Source organism: Canis lupus, chromosome 2 (assembly GCF_003254725.2).
Source record: "Canis lupus dingo isolate Sandy chromosome 2, ASM325472v2, whole genome shotgun sequence".
In the NCBI taxonomy this organism is placed as follows: Eukaryota; Metazoa; Chordata; class Mammalia; order Carnivora; family Canidae; genus Canis; species Canis lupus.
The window spans coordinates 49,647,816-49,674,374 of record NC_064244.1 but is presented as its reverse complement, the minus strand read 5'-3'; the positions used below and the strand labels follow the sequence as shown (position 1 = coordinate 49,674,374).

General features: G+C 36.0%; 1 protein-coding gene across 4 annotated transcripts in view; it reads left to right on the top strand.

The window, feature by feature from the left end:
* The window catches only part of ADAMTS6 (ADAM metallopeptidase with thrombospondin type 1 motif 6), a 297,356-nt gene that overhangs the window by 193,638 nt on the left and 77,159 nt on the right, over window positions 1-26,559 (top strand). For all 4 annotated transcript variants that reach the window (XR_007406729.1, XR_007406731.1, XM_049103149.1 and 1 more), the window contains exons 13-14: window positions 11,431-11,576; window positions 13,674-13,737. Coding sequence is in view for 2 of the 4 variants with exons in the window: in XM_049103149.1 (XP_048959106.1) it covers window positions 11,431-11,576; window positions 13,674-13,737 (210 nt within the window). In the remaining 2 variants the exon portion in view is untranslated. The remainder of the gene's footprint in view (window positions 1-11,430; window positions 11,577-13,673; window positions 13,738-26,559) is intronic.

Genomic DNA, 26,559 nt, shown 5'->3' with positions numbered 1-26,559 from the left:
TAGTCACATAAGTTTATGTTTCTTTGATAAATAATTCTCAGGAAAATTATGTGACCCACAAATATATTTTATTACTAGAGTCAAACCTAGAGTTTATTTTAAAATTACAATATAAGAGAAAGGGCAAGTATTGGAGGAATGATCAGACAATTTACTGAGCATAGGAATTATAGCTAAATAATATTAGTTTCATTGGTCTAGTTTTCGAAAAAATATCATTATTAAGAATTGTTCAAAAGGATAAGAATAGTTTATACTATTTCTGAAATTCTTTAGGAATTGCTATAAATATGAATTCTAGAATTTATTTGCTGCCTACTAAATTTATAATAATAGCTACTACTGTCTTCTGTTCTCATTTCTAAATTCTTCCATGTTAGTTGGGGTACTTTCAACAAAGATTACACTGAATTTCAGTTTGCAATCTGATGTTTAAATAAAAGAATGAAAGCTTTTGGGCAGCTGTCATAGTTTTATTAATCCTTGCTGACGGCTTCATTCAGGACCCGTGACCTAGTGCCATGTTGATGGCTTTTCCATGCTGAGTTTGGAAATGTTGGTAAATTGTGCTAAATGTATGAATTGATAGGGTCATTTTTAAAGGATTAGGGATCTTTTTTTGAGACTTTGTAAGTAGCCAATAAAAATACAGAGACCTTCACACACTACCAAAAATTCTTTCTTTTTTTTTTTCACTGAAGTAATAGAAAATATTAAGAACTGCATTCTTGAAACAACAGTCTAGGTTTATTTTGGAGTCAGCAGTTCTTGTCAACGAGAAGTAGCAATTTACATCAATCTGTACTTAGAAGAAATACATAATAGTGAGGGGAGAAAGTTACGGTGAGAATCCCTTTCTTTATTTGCCCCTGATTGATTATTATTCTTGTGATCTAGTCCATGGGCCACAGTTTCTTTTTGCCTAGAATAATACTATCGCTAAGCCTGATGACTCTTTATTTTACTTTATTTTTAAATCCCAAGCATAAAGAATTCATTCTTTTAAACACTATAAATTCTATAAATTATATATATAAATTATAATCTATAAATTATAAAATCTATAAATTATATAATCTATAAATTATATAAATTATAAATTATATAAAATATATAATCATTTCAAGTAAAGAAACCATTAATAGTGGCTATCTATCTGAAAACATATAGCTCAATCCCACTAATCATTTATGTGTAGATACATATTTAATATCTTATCATTTGTGCTTAATAGTAGAATCCCCAAATGTTATATCTTACAGCTATTTGCACATGTGTAAGAGAGGTGATATTTTGGGGGGGAAATTACAGACAATTTTGAGGAATACCAAGAAAAAACTCTCAATAATATTAAAGCTAACAGTATTGAATTTAAATTTAGATAAACAGAGATATAATACTTTTATATTTGTGTGCATACACACAAATAAGGACAGACAAGAGAAAGTGAATAAAATGGGGCAAAAACATATTTGATTTCTAAAGATTCCCATTCTGTTTTTAGAGTTTATTTAAGTAATCTCTGCACTCAACATGTGGCTTCAACTCACAACCCTTAGATCAAGAGTGGCATGCTCTTCTGACTAAGCCAGCCAGACATCCCTAAAGATTCACATTTTTTTTAAAGATTTTATTTATATATTTGAGAGAGAGAGAGAGAGTGAGAAAAAGCACGAGCAGGGAGGAGCATGTGGGGCTCAGTCCTAGGACCCCAGGATCATGACCTGAGCTGAAGGTAGACACTTAACCAACTGACCCATCCAGGCACCCCAGAGATTCACATTCTTTTTTTTTTTTCTTAAGATTTTATTTATTTATTCATGAGAATACACAGAGAGGAGAGAGAGAGGCAGAGACACAAGCAGAGGGAGAAGCAGGCTCCATGCAGAGAGCCTGACGTGGGACTCGATCCCAGGTCTCCAGGATCACGCCCTGGGCTGAAGGCAGCGCCAACCGCTGAGCCACCCGGGCTGCCCGAGATTCACATTCTTAATCTTAGTTAATGGTTGTCAACTTTTTGATCTCTAAATGCTTTCTTCAAACAAAGTCTACAGAATTCTGATATATATATTTGAAACAATGGATATACTCTTGCTAAAAGAACTCCTTGCCTACCTCCTCACCCTGTCCGTGGACCCTTGTCAGCTTCTGACATACCTCAACAGAACATCTTAGGTTCCAAGAAAGACTATTTAAGAACTTTGTAAGTGTAGCTAAGTTTGTGTGCCAAGAGAGCATTCAACATCCACAACATCATAGTTTCATATAGTCAATATGTTAGATTTCACCATCCAAAATTAATCTACAGGGCTCCATGCTAGGTGTAGAACCTACTTGAAACAAACAAACAAACAAATAAATAAAATTGATCTACAAAACAAATGTTAGCCATTCTTTCAGAGACGTGGAAGATCAACAGACAGCTTTAGGAAAGTCACTAACGAAACTTAAATGAGTGAATGAAAAGAACGAATATGTAGCAGACTCGTAGAAAAGAAAAGGGCAGAGTGCTATGAGAAGACCCTCAAACTATCTCTGTTATTAACAGTGAGTTTATGAAAAGGCTTTCAAAGTACTAGATCAACCTACAAGTTTAAGGGGAAAAAATACAAAGAACTAGAAATGAGACCTGAGCCATTCTTTATTTTTTATTTATTTTATACTAACTGAACTTGCCATGTTATTTATTTATGAATATTTATTGTCGATTTCAGTTATTTTTTTTTCCTTAAAAAGGAAGCATGTTTACAGTTGCCAAATGCAGATTTTCCTCTTAAGGCTTTATCTGTTTGGAAATTAAAACAGAACTCAAAAAAAAAAAAAAAAGAAATTAAACTAGAACTCCAACCAAAATAGCCATGCGAAGAGTCAGTGACACAAAGTAGCAATTTTGCTTGGTCTAGTCAACTTTGTGTGGCATTAAAATATAGTTGCCCATTACTAGTAACCATGATGATCATGATGATGACAATGAAAAATTTTAAAGTACTTACACTGTGCAAGGCACATATTTGTTCTATTTAGTATTGGCAAAATTCCCATGAGGTAAGTACTGTTTTAACCCCATTTTACAGATGAAGAGAGTAAGACTTGAAAGCCTAAGATTGCAAAGCAATTTAAAAGCAGAGCTGAGACTCTAGGATGGGTCTTTCTAATTCCAAAGTTGAAACTTTTGCCCCTCTATACTGCCTCTGATTTTACTTTACCTTCAGATGGGAAATTGCAGAGAAAAAAGCAAATTTTTATTGTCACAGTCTCGGAACCTGAGATTGGGGGTGACAATGTATTGAACCCTTTAATACTAAGTGAAATTTTCACATACCTACCTGTAATGATTTGTTATCTCAGGAATTACAGTCAGAAAGCACTGTGGGCATAACATTGAAGAAAGAATATACAATTGTGTTACAACTGGCAAAATAACGAATCTCTACTTTAAAATGAGAGAGGTCTATTTCTACATTTGTAGAGATCTTGTGAGGATAGAACAAAATAATATCTCAGTAGAGCTTTTTGTGGGCTTCTTCAGAGGGAAGGTGCCAGTGTATGTTACTAGAGCATCATCATTCATTTCATTGTTATTTTCCAACCTTGGATGATAGGCAGGAAATTCTTCACCAGACTGTCTTAACTGGCACTAACGAACATCAAAGAGTGTAAGCATAAGTTTGTGTGTCTCAGAAACATGAATGGAATACCCATGACTGGCCTCTGATCTTAACTTTGAATTTCAAAACTACTGTCTTCAGAAGGAACAAGAAAAAAACCTGCATCCTGTCTAGCCAGCAAGATAAAACCAAAGCTGTTCGTTGTGTTTTGAATAAATCCTTTAAAAAGAAAAAAAAAAAAAAAAAAGGTCAGGGGAGGGGAGAAATATTGCTCAAGTGATAGCATAGACATATCCAGAGGACTGGATCCACAATGATCTCGTCAAACTCTGGCTGCAAAAGATATGGGATTCCTGCCCGGGGGCGCAGTTCCACAAATGTTCCATGTAAGTATGGGAACTGTTCCATGCACATTTAGCAGATGGAGTAAGAAATATGGCCAAAAAATTAAAAACTGATCTTTGCGTGAGTCCTGGGGGGTCTGACATCGCTATTACAGCCATTGGATGTTTGCCTGAATAAGCCATTCAAGTATTGAATAAGAACCATATGGTCAGAATGGATGTGCTCAGGGACAGTAGCATTAACCAAAGGAGGAAATTTGATGAGCCCAGACGGTGCGCTGGTACTGTGCATCCACAGGTCACACTCCTACAAATCAATCAATATAGCTTTCAGCCAAAAGAACTTTCCTTAGTCGTGGCATCAACAATAGCTCTTTGGACAGGAATCAGAGGGATGCCATACGTGATAAAATAATAAACAACGGTTTAGACTGTAAAAACTCTGATAGTAGTGTTGGCATTGTTACTGAACAGGACATTAAGGAAAATCAAAACTCAATCTTTGCAAGCTCTGATGGTGACCAAAATAGTTTCCAATACTTGGTTTATTGCCAAAATGCTGATTTAATGATTCTACAAGACCAGTTAGAGATATAGCCCAGAATTTAGGCCTATTCATACTTAACACTGATTCCTAATAATCTTGGCATGGGAGAGACATAGGACTGTATTAGAATAGGATTATTATATACCCTTTGAAAGCACTAGATATGTAAATAGGACATTTGCAGCCCTAGATCTTAATTCACTTAAGAGTAAAATATATTCTGTTTTGACTGGGTCCCAAACTATAAACACAGGAAGTGAAAAAAGAATAGTCCTTTCAATTGCTCTAGAAATTTAAATAGTATGGGATGACAAGTTCTGATTTAGAATTTGGGCTGAAATAAGCTTTTGCATTCCTGCACCTGCACAGCAGAAAGATAAAGCTTTTAATAGTGCTATGCTCCAACTCTCAGTTTTTCTGACTTGGGAAGAATGTTCCATATTGAATCACCAAAATCACTTCCCTCAAAATCTTAGGATTTCCTTAGAGGTCTCTCATTCCAGATGCTGGCTGGACCCAAAGTGCTGGCTATGGTACAAGATGTACCATAATCACATCCTAAAATGATTCTTACTAAAAATATATATATTATATATATTTAAAAATAATGTCTATACTCATGTTGAAATTTTGCTTTGTGGAATTCTGACAAATTCTCATTTAGATTGTTTGATTTGTAATATTATCTTGTTTGAACATAATTCCCTATGTAGATCATGAAATTGAGTGGTCTAATATCAAAGGATGTTGATTATTAATGGGTAAGTGTTTCTTAAGAAAACTTTTAAAGCCTCACTGGAATGTATCATCTTTCTAGATAGTTTTAATAACATATTTATTTTATTTAGAAGGAATGTGAAAAACAAGAATGAGCAATATGAGATTTTATTTTTGAAATGTGATAGTTTCACTTCTATCACCTGTCCGAATCTGGTTTAGCATATCTGAATTAGCAAAAAGAAGGCCAAATTTACCCAATTTATCTAGAAAATTTAGGCTGAAGTAACAAGACTGATACTTAGAATAGTCCTAAATCACTAGATTGGATATAATTTTTGAGGATAAAGGAAACTTGTCTCCATCTGAATATTTAACTTCTGCAGTTTAAGAAATTAAGTAAAATTCTGTGCCTGTAGAAATAGAGCTTTTATGGGTTCAGCAACTTCAGATGGAAAAAAAATAAGAAAAGTAGAAAATACGGCACTCAAAATTCTCAGCTTTATGTGCTTACAGGATTTATATACCTCAAGTTGCTTTATTTTGTGTAATCTAATTATATTACTTATGACTTACGTTAAAATCTTGGTGTATATCGATTCATGTAATAATCTAGAAAATTGTCTCCAATAACTTGATCCACATAAAGTTCCCTGGAGGTTCCTTAAAAGCATTTATTATTAAGTTAAATAAGTTTCTTCTCTAAAATCATGTACTACATCAAGATACTTACCTGCGCTGGAGCAGAGAAATAACAAGAATCCGAAAGATGTCCTTTACTTAAGTATAAAGTAGAGGGAAACTAAACAAAGCTCAAAAGACTGTTTTGCCAGAGATCAATATCAACCAAGTCCTTTGGTAGATTTATAATTTTTTGAAGGCATGTCTGCATAGACTAATTTTTAAAGTTGTCCTAATCCAAACCACATTGGATTTAAAAACTAAAGTTAGTACCCATCTTATAATTAGGGAATCTGAAAAAAGAAAATCACTTGCTTTGGACCATGGATATTGATTGCTAGAATAAGAACTCAGTTTTATAAAACAGACTACATAGACTGAATTTACTTGTTGTCTAAGTTGTTAACTGGTTATTAAGCTAGACACTAGTCTCTTGTCAACTGCTAGATGACTGATACTTATAATACAATTTTGAGTTCTTCATTTTTTAGCCATTAATATTTGTTATTTAACTTTTCTCATACAATTGTCTATTACATTATAACTCCATGGAATAGGTATAATCCAATAGCAGGAATTTATGCAATAAAAGGTTCTAGCAAGCCACTTATGAAATACTACTGCAATGTAGATGTTAATTGATGATGAGAACCGAGGAGCATCCTACAAACTGAATACTGTTTGTTTTTTACCTTAAGAATACGTTTTAAAAGGAAAGCAAGAGAACTTATGTAACTTCTCTCCCTGTACTGCATTTTGTGAGCATCCCAGAAACATCTATAACAATATTATAAAATATTTTGGAACCTATGTCATTCAATATTCTTTTTTTTTTTTTGTCATTCAATATTCTTATGGCCTTCACCATTTCTCTGTCCCCTGAAAAATGCAAAAAAAGTCTTATCTATAAATTATAAGAATACTCAAAGAAATCTGAAATAACATGTAGCAGTACACTAAGAGTTTTTATCTCCAGTGTTATTTTGTATTTTATGAAATAAATATAGTCCAGTATACTTTAATACTCTAATATACTTCAAATGCATAATCCTACTCCTACATTGTTTTTTTCCCCACTGATTTTTGTGTATTTTTGGACAGATAATCCTTTTTCTGCCAGTAAGTGACTTTGGGCAAGTCAGCCTCCTTAAGGTTCTGGTTTCTTCCATGAAAAAATGAAGCACTTAGACCACATGAATTTCAAAATCTCTCTGAGCTTTTAGATGCAGCTCTGTGATTGTATAAAATAAATGTAAAATCAAATTTTAATATTATTTTACATCAAAAATGCTAAATTTCCAACTTGAAATGGTAAATTTTAAGATTTGGCATTTTTTTAAGTGTTGTCATTAATTGAAACTAGGGGGAACAAAATCAGTAATTGCTGGTCAGTAATACATTGCTCAGCTATTCCCATAGGAAAATAAGTGCAGGCATACATATTATACACAGCTACTTGTAATAACAAAAATGTGAAACTGGAGATTATTTGGCCCAAATTGTGACTTTTGTATAGGTGAAGTCCTAACACAATTGGTATATCAATATACAAATAGTGGTCTTCAAAATCAATTAAGTAAGCCATAAACTGTTAGCTAAAATATTCTCTCCCTCAAGTGTATTTTATTATCAGTAGCCCTGCTCCCAGGGTTGATACTGTTTTATCAGTTCAGCCAACTGTCTCTGGTTCACCACCTTGGACAGAAAGATTTTTTCCTTCATGGTAATTTTCATAAAACTAATTATCTTTCTCAATGTCCTACATTAATATTTATTAGACTTGAAGTCAGAATGCTCTGCCTTGGGCAGCCCAGGTGGCTCAGTGGTTTAGCGCTGCCTTCAGCCCAGGGCCCGATCCTGGAGACCTGGGATTGAGTCCCACGTCGGGTTCCCTGAGTGGAGCCTGCTTCTTCCTGCCTGTGTCTCTGCCTCTCTCTCTGTGTGTCTCTCATGAATAAATAAATAAAATCTTAAAAAAAAAAAAAAATGTTCTGCCTTATAGGCAAATTTTTACTTTCTCTTGCCTAATTTTTGTAAAAACATTTTATTTATTTATTTGACAGCACATGTAGAGGGACCAGCTGAGCAGGGAGCCTGATGTGAGACTCAATCCTAGGACCCTGAGATCATGACCTGAGCCCAAGGCAGATGGTTAACAGACTGAGCCACCCCAGTCCCCCTCTTGCCTAATTTTTTTTGGACAAATGATAATCACCCAGTACTTCTTTTTTTTTTTTTTTTAGATTTTTATTTATTTATTCATGATAGACCGAGAGAGAGCGAGAGAGAGAGAGAGGCAGAGACACAAGGCAGAGGGAGAAGCAGGCTCCATGCCCGGAGCCCGACTCGGGACTTGATCCCAGGACTCCAGGATCACACCCTGAGCCAAAGGCAGACACTGAACCGCTGAGCCACCCAGGGATCCCCCCAGAACTTCTCTTAAAAATAAATAAAAATTCTTTTATCTTGTTACAAATACTGAAAATTGGCTGAATGCAACTACCATGGAAACAAAGATGAATTTGACTTTTTTTTCCTCCAGTATCTCTATTTCTTTCCTTACTTGCAGTAACCAGAATAGAACACAGAATTCTGTAGTTTAAGTAATGAACTCATTCGTTCAATAAATTTTTGTTGTTTTTTTACTACGTTAGATGCTGTTGTAGACATTCAACATTTCTAATAGAACATTCTGTGATGATGAAATGTTCTTTATCTACTCTGTCCACTATAGTGGGCACTAACCTCGTGTGGCTTTGGAGCTCTGGAAATGTAGCCATTGGGTTTGAAGAACTAAATTTCAAATTTTAATTAAATTTAAATAGCCCATTATTGCTATATAATGCTATGTATTGATTATTAATATATTATATTATTAATATAATGTATTAAATTAAATATATATGTATTTTTAAAAATCAGTTTCATAGATAATAGAGGACAGTTTGGTGGTTGCCAGGGTTTGGAGAAATGGGCCAACTATTTTTGGTTTTGTCTTTTTAATTTAGATAATTTTTTAAAATAAAGGGTATTAAAAATTCTTACAAGAAATTTTTAAAAAATGCTCAGGGCCATCATCTATAGGAAGAGATGATAAATGTGCATCATTCACTGTGGAGAGAAACCTATCTTTCTAAGGGTGCTTGTTGATTGCTTTCCACATTCTGGAAGATTTGTGTGTCCTTCCAAGAATTCAGTATCTGCACCATCATCTAGGGCTGGCAGGAACTTAGCTTTCTCCAGGATTTTGGAAGGTTATAAATGCTGTCCACACTACATTTAGATCTCTGCAGTTGCATAAGCCTCATTCCTACATGTGAGCATTCCATATTAACAGTGATATTAGCTAATTTTGCTGAAGGCCTAATATGACACTACCATTGTTCTAATCACTTTATGTGCCCTGCTAGAGGGATGGTGTTATTATTCCCATTTTATAGGTAAGAAAATGGAGATCCAGAGAATTTAAGCAATTTACCCAACAGTTACTAACATTTACAGAACTCTTTCCATGTATCAGATAACTTTCTACTCCCTATGTACTGTTCTTCACATTATCTTTGTTTAATCTCACATGCTATAGGCTGTATTATTATTTAGCTTTTTATTTATGAGGAAGTTAAGGAGCAGACAGGTCAAATTAGTTACTCAGCATCTCAGTTTCTATTCAGGTCTCAGTTCTCAACCATCATGCTATCCTGCTTCTCAGGATATATTTTGCTAGAATAAGTTGATTATTTGTGCACTTAGATTTGTTGCTGAATTTTTCCCTTCAAAGCATAGATGAATTGCCTAAAATGAGTATGATGCTATGTTCATAATTCTTAAAATAAATAAATAGCCATATGTGCATCTCTTGGTGTTATATACTGATGAGAAGAGATAATTACTAAAGAAGTAATTTGAAAAATAAACAGGGTAATTTAAAATAATGGTAAGTGCTAAGAGGGAAATAACACAGGAGGATGTAATCTCTATTACATCTGGAGTTAGCAGTGGGAGCGTGGGAAGTAACGGGGAGTACCCTTTTCAGAATAAGGGTAGTCAAGTAAAGATCTCTGATAAAAGGACACTTGATTGAGACTGAATAATGAGAAAACAGTAACATAAGTAATTGAGAGAATAATATTCCCAGAAGGACCAGCAATTGCAAATGCCCCAAAGTGGGAACACACTTAGTGTATTGAGGAAAAGAAAGAAGTCCAGTGGTCTGGACCAATTTGTGCAAGAGAGAGTAAGAGTGGAGAAGGAGGCAGGGGTCAGATCACAAAGGCCACTACTGACCAGAATTAAGGTAAGTAGGGAAGTAGTGCAATCATTTAAGCAAAAGAGTGACATGATGTGATAATATGTTTTTCTTTTTAAAGCACTCTGAATGTTTACTAAGGACTGGGTTTGATTATAGGTAGAAAAAAGTAGAAGCAGAGAGGCCAAGTAGAAGCTATTCCATTTGCCTGTTTCATCTGAGGTGGTAGCCATGAAAATAGTCAAAAGTGAAAGAATACTGGATATGTGGAAGTAGTGTAATAAACTGATTACTTTCTAAGCATCTAATGTTAGAATACCATTATATTTTAACATAAAGTTGAATTTTATGTAACAGTCTGACATTGCTGCCAGTTATTCAACTCTAATAAATGTTTCTTATTGTTATTCATATACACGAATGACTTTCAGAGCATCAGGATGGTGTGTCAAAATTTGATAATTCAGAAAAATGCCCCAATAAAGGCCTAGAAAGGCTTGGTTTAAAAAAAAAATAAAAAGGCTTTTTTTTTTTACCATATTCTGTGAATAAGATTTATCATGTTAGAGTTATGACCTGATTATGTGATGTCTGTGTCTCGATAAATTATTCCTGGCTTTCTACTTCCATGCAGTATGTGTGGTTTACTGCAGAGTAAAGCTGAAAGAATTCCAATACACATGTTCATGCAGGGACTATACACATGGCTAGTCAGCATATGTAAGAGTTTTTTGTACCCTGTCCCTAGTATCTTGGCATTACTTTTATTATGTCTGCAGGACTCGTGTAGATGAAATGCCACAACACATTCTTTTACTATTGTAGCCTCAACCAGCTTTTTTTTTTTAAGTAAAAGCAATTACCATCATAAAAATTCCTTACTGGGGAACTTTCCATATTGCGTTATCATTCCATGAGTCTAATAATAGTGGAATATAAAGAAAAAATTTTTAATGCTAAAATATCTAAAAAAGACTTTTGAGGTCTCTTTAATGAGAAACACTAGGATTCTGGAGGAAGAGAAATAAGAAAAAAGGAAGTAAATCAAGTTTTTTTTTCTAGACTCCTGGTACATAATAGAGGTTTATAAATCTTTGCCTAACTAAAGATAATTTGCAAATCACATGCACCTTCGCCATTGTCTAAACAGTTAAAGAACCCTCCGTCTGTTATCTGTTGGAGAATGCTAATGCCTATAATTGGTCATTGCCGGACCCTTATGTGTTTCTAACCTGATAGCTCTATCTGCCTAAAAGCTAATTCTGTGTTTTCTGTGAAATCTTGCAGTGGTGTTATCAGGGAGATTGTGTTCCTTTTGGCACTTGGCCCCAGAGCATAGATGGGGGCTGGGGTCCCTGGTCACTATGGGGAGAGTGCAGCAGGACCTGCGGGGGAGGCGTCTCCTCATCCCTAAGACACTGTGACAGTCCAGCGTAAGTAGCTAAAGTAAGCCGAAGCCAACAAAAAGACACAGTTGGAAATGATTCAAAGCTGTGGTTTCACATGTTATCTGTAAAAACGTTTCACTAGTGAGCCAAGTGTTTGTCTTCTGAACAAGCAATAGGCACAGGAAAGTGGAAGAGCCTTGTTAGACTCTTTTTTTCCCTTCCCCCTCACTGTGTAACTAAAAATAAAATAAAAAAAAAAAAAAAAAAAAGCATTGTGTATCTATCCCAGGTGTAGCCAGACTTTTAATCTAGTAATAATCAGATAGATTTCCTCCTCCAAAAACTACTGAATTATGGATGAATCCAGGTCTGATCTTAGCTACATTACCATTATTCCCAGGAAACCTAAGGTCTTTTCACATGTCACATAAAATTATTACTGCTACATTAGTATTAAAAGGACCAATGAGAGCACTTCAAGGGTTGAAATGCCTTGATTCGCATCACAAATCACAATGAAAAGAATAGTGCCCATGTGTTAAAATAGTTTCCATTCACATGCCCCTATTAATCATCTTCCGGAGTTGCCACCACTTTTCTCCCCATGACTATTTTATGCAGGTCGGACTGTTCCTCTCCCACCACTCTTTTTCTCCGGTCAGAGCCCCCCTGGCGAAAGGCCAGCCCCATCAGTATTCTTTGGTAGCCTGTATTGCCTCGCCCTCCCACCAGTGCCCGTTACAGGTGGACCAGTCCCCCAGCTGGACCTTCCTATTTGCCCCAAGACGAAACTGCTCCTTAGCTCCTGCATATCAAGTGCTCCCCGTTTTTGTCTAGAGCTCAGGTTGCAGCCCTTCTTTCTCAACTAATAACGTTATCACTTCTGCTTTCCTCCCCCCCCCCCCCCCCCCGCCCTTCCTGGTGTAAAAGATAGTCAGCTTTAATTTTTTATTTTTCTCCTCTTAACTCAGGATCCCTCTTTGGTTCCCCTCTCTACACATCTCTTTTCATCTCTTTTAATTTTTTTTAGCTTGAAATTATTTCCCTTTGCACTCGTTCTGTGTTTCCATGCTCCAGCTTTCTTTCCATTATTATCATTCTGCTAAACAGAGCTAGCTCACTGTCACCCACTCATAAACTAGTCATGCTACCACCATCCCCACGCCCTTGTTTTTGTCTGACCAAACCATTTCTCCCAAGCTGATTTAAACCAGGCCATTCCTTTTCCTTTTTAGAATCACTATTCACTGGCATTCAAAGTATATTCAAAATATAACTAATTATTCCATTGACTACCAGTGGGCCAAAATTATAATTACACTTGACCTTTTTCAAGCAAGTACAGAATAATTACCTAAGTTCAACTGCAAGCTACTGTAAATTAGTAACCAAAACTATAAATCTCTGTGATAATAAGTAATATAAGAGAATGACTTGGACTTCTTTCAAAAAAAGAAGTTAGTTTTTTCCATTTAAAATAGCATGCCCAAATGATAACATATGGCTTTCCCTGATGTTAAATACTTGAATTTATGTAATCAAATATTGGACATCTTACTTTTTCATTGATTTGAGTGTATTACACAGTATTTATGCAATGCAAAGCCCTGATATTTAGATGTAATTTTTCAAACTTCACGTAATGAGATAGAAATTCATTTCTGTATTATTTAGTTTGAACTGAAGCTGTTTCCAGAGAGTTATTTAGTATGCTTTCATTACCAGTCTGGAAAAAAATAGTAAACTTACCATTGCCTACTCGATAAACAGATAGCATCAGATTATGTGTTTTATTGAATACGATTCAAATGGTTTTTCATTATAAGTAAGTGATTTTTAAACTCATGGTGTTGAACTAAGCACATACTTAGTATGATAATTAGAAAATAAATTTATTTAATTGAATTTTCTTAAGAACATAAATCATGACAATTAAGTCTTATAAAGTTATCCATAGCAAACTGCCCTAGTTTTTATGTTCAACAACCATAATCATTATTGCTAACAATATTTTAATAACTAGAAAGATGTCAAATTTTGTATTTTCCTAAAATAAATGCTAATATGTTTTGGTTAAGCAATATATGTACTCTCTCTATATATATACTATATATTCACATGTTAAACAAAATGTGTTTTCAGACCTTCAGGAGGTGGAAAATATTGCCTTGGGGAAAGGAAACGGTATCGCTCCTGTAACACAGATGTAAGTAAAACCAAACTTTGCTTTGAAAAATTAGCTTACATTTCCCCTAGAGCAGGGAAATTTTTAAAACTCTAAGCTATTTGGTCATAAATCCATGTGTATGAAAGTCACATGAATTTTTTAAATTGTTAATAGTGAATGGAACAGGTCTCATGTCCAAAAATTCCATCAATAGAGGACAAGGGGAAGGTCCAGCACTAGGAGCAAATACAATCTCCCTTACAGGTAGCAAGAGAGAATCATAGACCCCTCAAAATAACTTGGCCCTCAACACTCACCCCTATGCTACCACTATCTTTCCTGAGATAAATAAGATTTATCTTATCATGCCCATAAAATAGGATTATTTTGTTTTTGCCACTATAAGAAGCCCCAGATTCCCACATCATTACTCATCTCTTGCCATCCAATCCCATGAAGTTCTACATATCACATCTTCTGTTTTGTATCTCTGCCCAGCTACTGAAACTTTTCTTCTGTGCCCTTAGGAATTGATGATCCATTGGCAGCAAAATCCCTTATATCATGATGTCTGTGAATTTTCCTTCTCTTTACTTTGTTGTTCTAATGGAAACTGGCTGTCCTCTAATGATACTTATAATAAACTTTAGCCCTCTAAAGGGCTCCCTTAGCTCTTGAGTGAGTGGAAGTGGATTGACTTTTCTTTATATCTTGTTACCTCTTTCAGACCATTCTTCCCTCCTACCTACAAATTACACATTTCATTTCATGTCATCAGACTGTTAGACAGTATTCCTCACTGTCATGCTCTCCCACTCCATTCCTATCTTTATTCTTGGCTATTTCATAAATATATATTTTTCCAGTATCTTCTCCTCTGGATTTTTCTGTAAACATGAAAACATATTGTTATTTCTCCTATCTTAAAAACAAAACACAACAAAAACATCTGCCAGTTCTTTTCCCATTTCTTTTCTTCATTTTGAAACAAAATTCCTTAAAAGAGTTATATTTACTTCCAGATCCAATTCCTCTTCTGATTTTTTTCCTTAAATCATTCCTGTCAGATTTTTGCCTCTATCATTCTACTAAAAAATGCTCTTGTCAAGTCATGGATAATTTCCATGTTGCTTAATCCAATAGTCAATTCTGAGTGTTCATCTTAGTTGATAGTCACTAGGCTTCCATAACACTACAACTTTTTGGTTGTTCTTTTCTAATGCTACTTGTTTTTTTCTTATTCTCCTTTGCTGGGTCCATTTTCTCGTACTTCTTAGAGTGTCCAGGACCTAGTCATTGGCCATTTTTTGTGCACTACCAGTATTCATTTTTTTAAAAAAGATTTATTTATTCATGAGAGACACAGAGAGAAAGAGGCAGAGACAGAGGGAGAGAGAAAAGCAGGCTTCCCACAGGGAGCCTGATGTGGGACTCAATCCTAGGACCCTACGATCATGACCTGAGCCAAAGGCAGACACTCCACCACTGAGCCACTATCAGTATTCATTTCCTTGGTGATCTCATCTAGTTTCATTGCTTTCAATAGCATTCATCTGTCATTTGACCCCCAAATTTATATTTTTAGCTCAGATTTCTTTCATGGATTCCTGACTCATATTTTATCATTGATTAGACTTAATAGACATCAAATATTTAACATGTCCAAATGTTATCTCTAAAACATTTCATATACCTGTACCTCCAACAGTTTTTCCCATCTCATATGTCAATTCTATCTGCCTCAAGCCAAAAACTTTTGAGTCATTCTTGATTCCATTCTCTCACAGCTCATATCCAATCCCTCCGGAAATTCCATTGGCTTTCTCTTCGAGATATATCCTAGATCTGCCTACTTCTCACTGCTTCCACTGCTACTACTCTGTTTTTCACTGGATTACTCTGAAGAGCTTTTTCAGTGGATTTCCCATTCCTACTCTTGTTCCATACAGTTCTCAATATATGAGGCAGAGTGTATCTGATTATATCCTTTACTCAAAACCTTTCAGTGGCTCCATTTTACTTTAATCCAAAGTCCTTAGAAAGGCCTGCAAAGACTACACAATCTAGCCCTCCATTAGTTTTCTGAACTTATCTCTTGTTATTTCTTCCTCAGTAACCCTGCTCTAGCCACACAGGTCTCCTTGTACGTACCAGGCAGGGTCCCACCTTAGGGCTCTTGCATTGTCTGTTTCCTTTACCTTATATACTCTACTCCCAAAATATTTACATGGCTTACTCTCTTACCTCACCTTTATTCAACTGTCACCTTCTCAATGAGGCCTAGCCTGATACCGTGTTTAAAATTGTTACCTTTCCTACTCTCTACAACCCTAAGACTCCTAATCTTCCTTACCTTGCTCTATTTCCCACCATATCTACTTCTAATATCCTCTGTAGCTTATTGATTGTATTTATTTTTATGTTAAACTTTCATCTTAAAGTAATAACATGTAGCTTCAATTACAATGATCATTTCAAGCTACCAGTATTATTTATTCATTCACTCGACAAACAATTGAGTGCCTGCTCAATTATATATAATTATATATCAGACTGTTCTAGAGTGATAAAGACAATTTCTGGTCTCAAGGATCTTATAATTTCCTGGGAAATCAGTTAAGTGCAGAAAATCACCACTCAGTAATAAATATATGACTTGATAGAATAAGTATGGGATGCTATAAAAGCACATAGAATGGGCACATAGCCTAATTAAGGATTTAGGGATTTCTTCCCATAAAAAGGTAAAGATATGAAGGGCAAATAAGAGCTGACCAGAAGAGAAGAAAGTGGCAATGAGAGCATTCCAGGTAGAAGGAGAATTAAGTGCAAGGCTTCTAAGTTAAACAGCCTGATCTATACCTGTAGGTAGTAAGACACCATGCAAAGACTTAGCCTCAGATTTATGCTTTAGAGGAGAATGGATGAAGCTGAGACTACAACAGAAAGATAAACAGATCAGAAAGAATTTAAGGGTACTCATGGAAATGACCGAAGTGCTGAGCCATGCACTCTGCATTGAGATGACAGTGGAGTCTAAAGAGGGCTAAAAGGAGAAAATTAAGGGCCTAACTTAAAAAAAAAAAAAAAAAAAACATAAAAAGTGAAGAACTGAGATAGTAGGAAAAGCAAGGTGAGACAGATAGAAGGGGTGAGTGTCAGAGAATGGAATGTACTTGAATTTCATATATGACAAGTGAGACTTTTCTCAATGATGACAAAGCTGCGGTGTGGCCAATGGAATGCATACCTAGCCTTGGGCAGACATGAATGAGTTCAAGGATCATCAAGGCTGGGGAGTCTGGGGAGTCTTCTATGCAGTTGTTGAGGTCACTCAGGATGATGTTAAAACCTGGCGTATAGAGTGTGACTGTGAACCAGGTATCAGGTAATAAGTGAGAGAAAATGACCATGATAAGATTAGTAGGAATGATGAAGCCAGATAGTGATTTGGATGAATTGCGTGAATTTCAGAATAGAAGTATTACACAAGGGTAGAATAAATAAATAACTACTGTATGTCAGATGGTGTTAGATAGGAGTGAGAAAGCCAACCCCGTGTTTAAATTCACGTGTTTCTGTTGTTATATACTTAGAGGGGAGAGGCACATTTTTGGGCCTTAATAAAATAGGTCCTATAATACAAATAATATATGATAAATAAAAAGAAAAAAGTAATAGACATATCAAGCTTGTTGCTTTTTACCCATGAACTTTGTTTTAGTTGCTCAAAATGTAGAACTTGCTATATTGGTGGGTAGACATTTCTATTGCTAGCTTTGTCTTCTATTTCAGCTTTCAGCATGAAAAGTTAACATAACTATGTCATGGAAATACATTTTTTTTTTCACAAATGTAGACTCCATTGTTCAGAATATGAGACAATTCAGTTATCACACTGAAACTTATTTTCATGCTAAGTTAATAAAATTGAGCATAAGTTTATAAGGTGGGGACTTTTATTTAAAAAAAAATTTTTTTTTACTTATTTATTTCAAGGAGAGAGAGGGAAAGGAAACTCCCCACTGAGGAGGGAGCCCAATGTGGGGCTTGATCCCTGGATCCTGGGATCATGACCTAAACTAATGATAGATACTAACCAACTGAACCACCCAGGTGTGCCTAGTGTGGACTTTTAAAGCATAATCTAATATATGAAAATTTAAACTTTCAGAACACATAATCTAGCTGCACTGTACAAGAAGAACTTTCTTGATTGATGGAGATGTTCTATATATGCATTGTCCAGCTTGGTAGCCACTAGCCAAATTAGTTATTGAGCACTTGAAATATGGCTAATGTGGGGGCACCTGGGTGGCTCAGTCAGTTGATCTCGCCTCAGGTCTCGATTTCAAGGTCATAAGTTCAGGCCCTGCATTGGGTTCCATGCTGAGCATGGAGCCTACTTAATAATAAATAAATAAATAAATAAATAAATAAATAAATAAATAATAAATATGGCTATATAAATGAAAAGCAGCACTTTAATTTTAATTAATTTAAATTTGAATAGCCACATGTTGCTCCTGGCAACCATATTGGACAGCACTGAGTTATACAGTCTAGCTGTGCAGTAGAAAAATAATAGTTATAAAGAAGTCTGTAAATATTCTATATAAAATTCGCAAAACAAATCCATATTAGATCATTTTGGAAACAAATGTAGAATATTTCCATTTTTTGGTGATGATAGAATAAGTCATTCTGACAGAATTCCTTTTAAAAATTATTGGGTAAGAATGTTTTAAAACATCACTTTAAAACCTGCAAGTATGTGACAAGATAGTGAGGGAAATTCCTGAAGGTTACATTCTTTGAGAAAGGGGAATTCAAAAATGTAAGTGGAGCATCAGAGCACCTAAAGTACCTTTGCCCTGACAATATTCTAAAGAAGAGAAGAAATAAACTATTACTGTGTCTCTTTCCTACCTATACAGAAAGCTTTTCCCAAAGCTCCTCCCTTATTCTCTTGGCAGACTTCATTCATGTTTTATTGGCCTGGAGGCCACGTACCCACTTTAAACCAGTCATGGGCAAAAAGAATGGGATTACCATAATTGGTTTAGACTAATCCAGATTTGCCCCTAAAATGAGGTTAAGGTCACCTTTCCTGAGAGGTAGATTCCTGGGCAAGAATCACAATTCTGTTAGCAATAAAGTGGAGAGTAATAGATCCTGGGTACACCACACATGTCTGCTCAGAGCTCTTTTAGTTTCCATCTTTACTAGTAGAAGGAGCAGCAACAGAAGTAGTAGTGGTAATAGCTGCTGCTAACATTTATTGAGCATTTGCTATGTACCAGACCCATTAATTTAACCATATTTTCTTCCCATTCTGAGAGTTCTTTTCCTTCCAGGCAGTGAGTTGGCTTACTGAGATATTTTAAATGTTTATTCTTTCAACAAAAATCTAGAAAAGATATGCTAATTTGGAGTCTTGGTATAAGTTATTCTATTACAACTTTGCCTCTGTAACATGAATTAGCTCGTAAGTGATCAAGTCATTTTGTGCCATACTTTTGCCACTAAGTGATACAGCGCTAAAGTCAAACTACATTGACACAGCTGAATAGTAGAGGAAAATTGTAGTGTATATGATAACCATTTATCCCACATTCTTGTTTTGGCTCAGTTTGGCCACATGCTCTGTCATAGAACTCCCTGTCATGCGTTTCTGCCTTTTGTCTCTATAACTCAATATCCACAACGCTTTGTTATTAACTTATTTCACTTTTTTTTTCCTTTTTGGAAGATAAAGTCCTATGTTTATTCCAGTATTTCTTTGTTAGGAATTTGCCATGTATTTTTTAAACTGTGCTAGTATTTTATTAGAATTGTTATTGTTTTAGTTAATATCTCCTGTCTCTGATTTGTCTGCCTCTAACACTATTTTTCTCATATGCCTGTTATTTTTAGTGTGTGATTTTACAGAAAGAGGTTTTTCAAGAACATATGTGTCATATTAGAGTAGAAACTCCTATATTCTAAGGATCTATTTTAAAAGTTTCTATTGGGACACCTGGGTGGCTCAGCAGTTGAGCTTCTGCCTTTGGCCCAGGGCGTGATCCTGGCTGGGATCTGGGATTGAGTCTCATGTTGGGCTCCTTACAAGGAGCCTGCTTCTCCCTCAGCCTATGTCTCTGTGTCTCTCATGAATAAATAAATAAACTCTTTAAAAAAATAAGTAAATAAAAGTTTCTATTAAATAGACTATAAGACAGAGAATTTAATGATAAATCATGAAGAGTGAATCGACTGTAGTTAAGATTGAGTCACGCAAGCAAAAAAGACTTCAGTATGTTCCAGTAAACATAGAATGGGTGTTACTGTGGAAGCATTATAGGGCTATTGTATTTGTATTCTTTAAATTAACCTTGGAGCTTTTTTTTAAATGTACAAGGGTTTAAATGTTCTATTTTTTCTCATATGGCCTGGATATCTCTTATGTATGAGCTACCCTAATTTAAGGGATTCCAGAGTATACTTATCTTCATCAGATCAGCCTCCAACACTAGTGCATTTTAAAATAATTTAATGCTATGAACATCATATTTAGTGACACTGTAAATAATATCTGAGAGAAATCATTACAATTAGTTAAAATCATCTTGACAGTCAAAAACTAAGAAACAATTCATAAGCATTTTTTGCTTGTCATTTGTGATCCAAGAGCTTCTCTTGAGACCTAAAAAGAGGATAAAGGGTAAATTCAAATGATCCTGGAAGAAGTTTCAAATCATTGCATGGAATGAGAGCATGTTAGGCGGTCAAACGGCAGGAACACTCATTTATGAATCTTTGAAGTTTGCTCTGTGCTACTTATGCTCAGAATGCACATTATAATAGAAAATAGAAAATCTGTGGGGTGCCTGGGAAGCTTAGTTGATTGAGTGCCCAACTCTTGATTTTGGCTCAGGTTATGATCTCAGGGTCTTGGGATGGAGCCTGAGTGGAACCTACTTAAGATTCTCTCTCTCCTTTTGCCTCTCCTCCCACCTACCCGAACCCCTCCCCAAGCTTTCATGCGCTCTAGCACACAGGCATATGCATACTCTCTTTATCAAAAGAAAAAAAAGAAAATCTAGAAGATAGTAGTCTGATTTACATGTATTTGATAGCCTACTTGCATTCCAACCAATTCCTCATAGCCTATTAGTTTCTCATGTAGTATAGCAATCTTGAACTTCTCATTTCTGTGATTGGACAGCTAGTTATAGTTTACCACTTAGTTCTCATGTTTTTACATATCATAATTATTTATCATTATTAGCCATTAATCTTTGTTTAGAGTTGAGTTAGCTTCATAAAAATCCTAAGTGAAAAATAGAATAAATTAGAAAATCCAAGGGAACAGAAAATAATATTAAATTGGGATCATTATCTTAAGTGTGTATCATGAGTTCCTTCTACATATTAAGATGGACCACACATTTTGCTCTAAGTTTCTTAGAGGCCTGAGTAAACAGGCAAACACTATGACTTCTTAGTTTTGCGGGTTTTTTTGTTAAAGATTTTATTTATTTATTCATGAGAAACACAGAGAAAAAAGCAGAGACACAGGCAGAGGGAGAAGCAGGCTCTCTGCAAGGAGCCCGATATGGGACTTGATTCCAGGATCCCGGGATCACGCCCTAAGCCAAAGACAGGCACTCAACCACTGAGCCCCCCAGGCGTCCCTCACTTCTAAGTTTCATAATGTCTAGTAGCTTTGACAAAAGGAGATATATCACAAAGGAACACTTTACTATTTTGAAGCTTTGGTACTCCTACAGGGATCTCCACACTGATGAATCAGATTGAAACACGCAAGGCTAACAGTACTCTTTTTGCTTAAGTTAGAGGAAAAATTAAAACTGAGAAACTTGGGATCCCTGGGTGGCGCAGCGGTTTAGCGCCTGCCTTTGGCACAGGGCGCGATCCTGGAGACCCGGGATCGAATCCCACATCGGGCTCCCGGTGCATGGAGCCTGCTTCTCCCTTTGCCTGTGTCTCTGCCTCTCTCTCTCTCTCTCTCTGTGTGACTATCATAAGTAAAAAATAAAAATTAAAAAAAAAAAAAAACTGAGAAACTTTGTAGGCCAAGTAGTCTTAAAAAGTGACTAGCCCCAAAACACGACAGCCACACTTTCTCCCTGATGCTGATTTGATTCCCACCATAGGCATTTGAAGAATAGAGGAATGGTACAAAGACAAGAACTCTCCAGTTGAAAGGGAATAGTGACCCCAGTTGCAAAGAAAAAAATCCCTAGAGTTAGAAGATGCAAGTTATAAAGAAAAGATTCTCAATCTTTAAAAATAGGTCAGAAAATTGTATCTAGCTGTAAAATTGGCCTGACCAGTCTCAACAGCAACCTAATCAGCCTAGAAGCCAAAGGTATTTGTACGTACATTAGACTCGGAGGCTGATTGTCTGAATTAGGACGAGTTAGGCAGTTTCTTCCCTGAATCATCATCGGTCACTCTCAGAAGCCTTCAGAAGCAACTAAACAAGGACTCTTTGACGTTCATATGATGGTCTCCAGGACAGGATAGCATATAAAGACAATAGCTATAGCAAGAACAAATTAAACTGGTTTTCATCTTGAAGCTACTGAGCTTTTTTTTTTTTTAATAGAATAGAATTGGATGAAGTTGGGTCTCACTGTTAAAGTAGGATCTACTTGGATAGATCCTACTAGATAGATTATTTGGAATCATAAACAAATCTAATAGATAATGGACATGGCCCCTGTGAGACTTTGAAGAACAGAATTTTATAGAAGTCATAATGCCTTAAAAAAGGATATTTCTACATTTCCAAAAAAGAATTTCCTGTTGTTACTTAGCTATTCTCCAAAACCAAAGGAAAAAAAAAATCCTTGTTGTTTTCCTGTTCTCTGTTATTTGTGATTTTTGTGTGTCTGCTTGTCAATGTGACTAGTGTGGGGTGACCTGAGTGGGTGGAGGCTGGCAGCACTGGTTGGGAAAGAATTCACCCAACGCAGAACAAGGGAGGTAGAGATTGATCAAATGCACCATAAGGGAGAGGCAGGCAAGACAGCAAAGCAGAGACTGTGTGTCCAGAGACGGGGGCGGTGGGGCTGCAGTTACAGAGGGAAAAAGAGGGAGTGTTGGAATGTGTGGGGTTTTCCTATTTGGTACCTGCGTCCAGATGTAAGAGACCCATAGGTCAGCTAGGGCTTATGGATATTTTGAGGTGGATTACCAGAATAGCTGTTTGTATTCAGCCTAGGGGTTGGGAGTGTGCCTCTCTGCCTTACTCAGGCTTCCATTGTTCAAGTCCGTTGCCTAAAAGCAGCCTCTACAACTAGGGTAAAACTTCTGGTGAAATACCTAAGCTTCACTCAGGCTGGGATGGAAAGTCATATTGGCCTTCATCTTAAACATCGCACTTCCTCCTTTATCTTACACATGAAAACTATAAAAAATTATGGACTCAGAAGGGTTTCCAGGTCACCTGTGGTCTGTTCAAAAAGTGAAGCAAGCATAGGTTGTGTAGTACCGAGCTGTTCTCTCAATCAGCTTTTCTAGAGAGGCGTACTATTCTGCGACTTTTTTCTTATTCATTGCTTACAGTCATGAAGCAGTGATAGTCCTTTGGTTTTGGAGAAGTGCAGCCTATATTTCAAGACAGGATTGTCACAGAGTCGTGGAAAAAGCATGGGTTTGGGATTCAATTGACTTAAGGTTGAAGGTTGACTGAAACACTTGTTGCCATTTGGTCTTGGGGAAATACCTAATCTCACTAAACTTCAGGGAACTCCTATACAGAGTATAAATATATCCAACTTGCAGAGGTGTTTGAGAATTAAAAGAAGTAACACATGTAGGGACATGTGCTACTTCCTAACACTTAATCTGTATTTAATACAGCATAGCTATTAATATAGACATTTTTGTCTCCAAGTATATTACAAAGATTACCAAGTACTTTCATTCATAACCTCATTGTATCTTCAAATCACTTTTATGTATTTTTTATTTTTTAAAAGATTTTATTTATTAATTCATGAGAGACAGAGAGAGACAAAGAAAGAGAGAGACAGAGAGATACAGAGAGGCAGAGACACAGGCAGAGGGAGAAGCAGGTTCCATGCAGGGAGCCTGATGTGGGACTGGATCCCCAGTCTCCAGGATCATGCCCTGGCCTCAGGCGGTGCTAAACTGCTGTGCCACCAGGGCTGCCCTCAAATCACTTTTATAAAGAGGAAGAACAGTGTTTTTGTTTTGTTTTGTTTTTTTAAGTATTTTAAAATGAAGAACTAAAGCTGAGCAGCAGGCTAGTACCATGGAAGGGACTGAGTCAGGCCTTTGAGAATTTCTGAGTACAAATTTAGTGTTCTTGTCACAGACGGAGCCCTTGGGAGGTGGGTAAAGTAAGCTTCTCTGAATGTGGTCACCTTTGACATTGTCTTGCTTCCGGTCTAACCTTACCCTGCAGCAGAACCAGATAGCTGAGAACATTCTGAAACTACAGACCTTGCCCCCAGGGAGAGGTGTGGGGTAAGTGATAACAAGGTACAGAGTTGATCCATTAACAGTGTTATATCCATGTCCCAAGTTATAATTAGAAAATAGATATGTATCAAACACTGGGTTTTTTATGAATACTATATATAATATCTATTATATTCTTATAATAATGGCAAAAAAGTAACAGGAGCAAGTGTCATTAATCTTTAGGTTAGTATGAATTTAATGGTGTGCATCATGTTTGAAAAATAAGGACTAGCTTTTAAGCACAAAACAGAGCTTGCTTGTTTACTTTGTTTTTAAAAGGGATGTTTTAAAAATTACGAAGTGAATATTTGTTGCCTAATATTTTCATAGACTTAGGGGAAAGGGTTATACTATGGACAGAGAGCACTTTAATTAAATTTGGGCTATACAGAAATAGATTTAAGTTTGAAAACTTGCATAGAAGATTATGGTATCAAATATGACAGCTAGATTCTATTTGGTCTGGACAATATAGGTTTATCAGGCTTTTGTTTCTTTTTCTTTAAAAGTAAATATACAATGAAAATACAAAAAAATCAGAAACCATTTTGGAAAGAAAGCTTAAGAAGGTTGAATCAAAACTGGTTGAAATGATTCATTGGACACTACATTTAACTTTGGCGAGAAAAATCACATAATTATACCTGATAACTAGAAAATCAGGATTTTTGTTTGCAACTTAGAAGGTGTGGAAGCAAGGACTTTGTTAGCCCTGTGGCATTGTGTGATTTAGAAAGTGATGCCTGTCTGGGTGAGCAAAGAGAAATGTCCTTTCTTCACTTGCTAAGCAGATCAGGGGCTGGAATCTGAATTCCACTTATGCTCCTGAAACTAATAGAGTGTAGCCCACTAAGAGTATATTGCCATCCTGGAGAGGGAGAAGAAATTAAATTTAGGGAGTGTTGAAGTTTGACCTAGTGTAATAGTGAAGAAGCAAAAGTGCATTTAGTGTGGAAGCAAGAAAGGAAGAAGCAGCAGAAGATGAGAAAGGCAAAAGAGAAAAGAACTAGAATAAAATGCCAGTATTGCTCATTTTGCAATTTTCCCCAAGGCTGTAGGAAATCCTTGAATCCTGCCAGCCTGCCTATCTCCTTTATGAAGAAGGGAAGAATGGGAAAGGGGAAAAAGAATTTTCACGCTCAACTCTCTTCTCACACTTTATTGCCCATAAGACATAATACAGTATTTACAGAATTTGCCTCATTTGCAAGACATTTGGGGATGTATTTCTCTTGAAGTTAAATGGCATTTTGGGTGTATTTTACAAATGAAAGAGAGAAGGCACAAAGGGCTTCTGCGACTTGCCAAGGTCACCCTATTCTTTGGGACAAAACCAGGATTAGAACCCCAGTAATAGAAATGCCACTACAAAGTTTGTCAGCGGAAGCTGAGATTTCTTTCTGTAGCAACTTTTATGCCCCAATGAATTATCCTTTTTTTTCCCTAGGTTTATGTACCAATAAAAAGTATTAAGTTTAGTCAAAAGGAGATGCTTTTAAACAATTGGTGTAATTGGAAGCATAAGATAGTCTGTGGAATGTGCTAAAATACGTATCGCTGTAAAAAAGAAAAGTGCTGATAAAGATGCTAGTGTTAATTTTTTTTTTATTTCTTTGAAAATGCCAAGATTAAAAATGCTGAGACCTGCAGCTTTGCCCTCTGGATTTATGTGGGGTCCTGCTGGTTGCTTTTTAGAAGGAGAGGATGCTTGATTAGTGTTAACACTAGGAGGCTGAAAACCTGTCAGGCTTTACATAAAAAATTGGTTGCTTATGCCCACTGTTTTCTCTTAGAGTTTTTGCATGGTGTCAGCATTTATTACCTCTAAGCAATTTAAAAAGCATTACTCCTTAAACTCTCTACTATTACCTAAAAAGCAAAACAAAAAATATACTTTATGCAATTTTTCCTTAAGATATTACTTTTTTCTTTGAACACTCTTATTCTTTGGAATGAGAATATACAACTCCTACTGAGTTAATTTCTGATCAACACATATTCAGAGCATTCACAGAAGGAAACATTGAAATCAAGAAAACAGAACACCAGCTGATATATTCTAGAAACAGAAAGGCATGGGATCAAGACTTCTACAGTTTCCTTAAGCCTTTCCATCCTCCATGTTATTCTAAGAACATTCTTAACACACTCCTGTTTGAGGGCCTCTATTTCCTATTTATTCTCCTCACGGATGTGTAAGTAACTCCTTCAATTTCTCTTTACGCTCTGCTCAAGGGCCGCCTTATTAGAGAGAATTTCTCCAGCCATACTATTTTAAAACAACTTGCCTCCCACCTTACTATCTATCCCCTTTCCCTACTTTATTTTAATTCTTTCTCATCTCCAGCTAGAATGAGCTCC